The sequence below is a fragment of the Rattus norvegicus genome, chromosome 20 (genome assembly GCF_021556685.1).
Source record: "Rattus norvegicus strain SHRSP/BbbUtx chromosome 20, alternate assembly SHRSP_T2T, whole genome shotgun sequence".
NCBI lineage: Eukaryota > Metazoa > Chordata > Mammalia > Rodentia > Muridae > Rattus > Rattus norvegicus.
Window position 1 is genome coordinate 12,845,001 of NC_141553.1, and position 3,153 is coordinate 12,848,153.

The following is a 3,153-nucleotide window of genomic DNA, read 5'->3' on the forward strand; positions in this document are numbered from 1 at the left end:
ACTCCAACAAATATTGCTTTCTCGGCCACTTGACGGCAACTCTGCCTCCATTCCCTACTCTGTCTCCCCAGGAGGATCCCCTACAGAGCCAAGCTCCCTCTTCAAGGACCCCCTTGGGACGCAGGACACCTATAATGGAAATCTGAAGGACTTCTCACCCCTCTGGTAGGCTTTGTGTCTACAAGACTCCAATGGGCTACAAAGCACATTTTCAGTGCTGGCTGGGATCGGAGGACAGAGGCAAATGACCCAATGGGCTCTAAAAAGCCATTACAGCAAATGCAGGTTCTCAAGGTCTCAAAGACACCCCCCCCCAGAAGTGGGCTACAAAGCCTGGCCAAATCTAGTTTACCATTGGGCTGTCTGTCTCCTTAAGGACTTGGTAAGATGTAGATTGATGTCATTATGCAGGGGGAGGCAGGGACAGGATAGAAAGAGGCCTATCATTGGACAAGAAGGAAGGATGGGCGGGAGGAAAGTTTTAGAGAGGCAGAGGAGGCCGGAGCAAGGAGGAAGGAGCTGAAAGAACAAGGCAGTGCATGTTAAGATTCCTCTCTGCACAGATTACAGGTTGTTATGAGTATTCTTTTTTTTTTTAAAGATTCATTTATTTTATGTATATGAGTACACTGTAGCTGTCTTCATGCACACCAGAAGAGGGCGTCAGATCTTATCAAGATGGTTGTGAGCCACCATGTGGTTGCTGGGATTTGAACTCAGGACCTCTGGAAGAGCAGTCAGTGCTCTTAACCGCTGAGCCATCTCTCCAGCCCTGTTATGAGTATTCTTAGGGGATAGATGTGTGCACAGGATTTTGTGCTGTCCAGATGGGCAAATTATATCTTATCAGTTGGACCAGAGCATATTGTGTGATGTGTTCTTTCATATGGCGACTTAATTGAGTTCAAGAGAGTGTATGGTGGCCGGATGTACCTGGCCCACCATGGAATTGGAATGCGTATGCCTGGTGTGGTGGACACCAGCCAAGAGAGCTGTGAGTGAGGGCGGGGCGGCCTGACAGGGTGCTGTGTTGGAATGGCTCTCAGACAGCAGGTCGGAAAGTAGATGGGGGTAGCTTGGAGCCGCTGAGATAAATTGTTCCAATGGCCCACTGGAGTCAGAACTAGCGAGAGCTTGTGGCCACCAGGGTACGCACAGGAACCGTTCCGTCCCTTTTTTTATTTTTACCTCAACAGTGAGCTGAAGCATCTCTCTCGCCTCCCACTCTGGCCAGGTGGCATGAACAGCCATCGCTTCCTTCAGGAAGCTGAACCCCCTGGGTCACCAGAGTTCTCAGATATCAGAGATTGGGAGAAGGGGCTCTGTCCACATTCCAGTCAAGGCCACGGGTCACATCCAACCACCACATCCCAAATCACACTATTATTCGTAAAAAAATGGAATTTTTTTTTTTTACAGAAAAGAAATTTTTAAAACACGACCGGCTACTTTTTGCAGAAAGAAAACCAGCGCTCCACGTATATCCCCCACACCCCACTCTCTGTATATACATACATACATACATACATACATACATACATACATACGTACGTACATACATACATACGGCTACAGGTTTAGCTGAAACTCTCTAGTAATCAGGTGGTGGCATCATAGTTTTTGCCACCAACACACCCAAGAGTCGCTATCAGTATCTCCCTCTGGGGTGGGTGCTGTACCCCTCCCCTGAAGCCAGATTCAACCAAGTGATTCTTTCATCTGATGTCAAATGAATGTCAGCTTAGCTCAATCTGTTGAAACACAGAGGGCAGAATTAAACCTCCCAGGCAAGCCCAGCCAAACAGAGATGACCTCAGCAGGCCTGGAGCCACGGGATCACACCCTGCCCGTCTTCAGGCCAGGAGGCGGTGCTTTGAGACATCATCAACTGACATATCCGCAAGCCTATCTGAATACTATAACCCTTTACGGGTCGAGCTCTCCGTCTTGGCTAAGCCTGCGCCTCACCTCCATTCCCGGGGGAGCAGGCCTCAGGGTAGGTAGGGACCTTGGGATAGAGCAGGTCCCGGCTCCCTCGGCCACAGCTGTCCTGGCAACTCTCGCTGAGCAGTCTCTTCAGCATCTGGTTCTCCTTCAGGAGGCGCACCTGCTTCTTCAGGTCTGCGTTCTCACTCATGAGCCTGCTCATTAGCTCGCTCCCCTCTGCCATGGTGTCAAGTGCTCACATATGGGCCTGTGGCCCCATGGAGATGGAAAGACAGCCCCAAGACCCCCCACAGAAACAGCCTAAGGCTACGGAGTTCCACGATGCCCGGCCTTCCACAGCCTTGTGACGTCGTTACCCTTAAAGAGGCAGTGCCTTCTTCCCCCACCCTGCTCCCAGACATCCCTACAGCAACCTGGGCCTGGCGATACACAGAGAAGCCAGATGCATGCAAGTACGTAGACATGGGCCTCAAACCGCAGAGGGATTGAGTGCTCATAACACTGACTCATCTCTGGAACGTGAAGGAAGGAGGGTGACCTTCTAGAAGGCAGCCCGGACAGGGAGGACATATCTTTCTAGCAGCTTCCAAAAACAGCCAGAACAGCGCATAGGAGGGCCATGCTGTCACACCACGTGAAGCCCACAGGCCACGGTGGCAACTTGGCTGTCACTGAACAGCTGCCCTTCCCATGACGTGTGCCTATGAGGTTAATCTCTCATTAGCTGGCTTCACGGGGACCATAGGCCAGTGAGGCTCCCAGAACCCACAGGGGATGTGGGATTCTGCTTTTGAGTCTCACCCTTGGAACTTGTACTGAAGGAAGACAAGGGCCATGAGAGCAGACGAAGTGACCAGTCTAGGACAGAGACCCACGATTGCCCCACAGTCCCAGGGAGAGTCTAGAGGAACCCTGACGAGGCTGGAAGTGGAGGCCACTTACTTCGCATCACACTGTCCTCACGACAAGACTTCAGGCAGCACATCTGTGTCTACTGCACACACCGAGCACTGGGTGTCTGACTCCATGCCAAACCCCGGATTAAGTAGGATGAGGTCCTAAGAACCAGTGGCCCCGAGACTGGCAATGCTACAGTAGTCAGCTAACGTAGCTGTCTGGGAACTCACCTGGGCACCCTGCTCTTCCTCCTGCACGAAATAAATGAACTCTGTCTCTGAATCAACTCTTCCCGCACCGACTGCTCAG

General features: G+C 51.6%; 1 protein-coding gene across 2 annotated transcripts in view; it reads right to left on the minus strand.

Annotated features, from left to right (window-relative positions):
- The window catches only part of Spatc1l (spermatogenesis and centriole associated 1-like), a 9,304-nt gene extending 7,012 nt beyond the window's left edge, over positions 1–2,292 (minus strand). Inside the window, exon 1 of one of the 2 annotated variants that reach the window (XR_015644998.1) lies at positions 1,969–2,292. Coding sequence is in view for 1 of the 2 variants with exons in the window: in NM_001024296.1 (NP_001019467.1) it covers positions 1,969–2,170 (202 nt within the window). In the remaining variant the exon portion in view is untranslated. The remainder of the gene's footprint in view (positions 1–1,968) is intronic. The other variant, NM_001024296.1, reaches the window with a different exon arrangement.
- Positions 2,293–3,153: the final 861 nt, after the last annotated feature.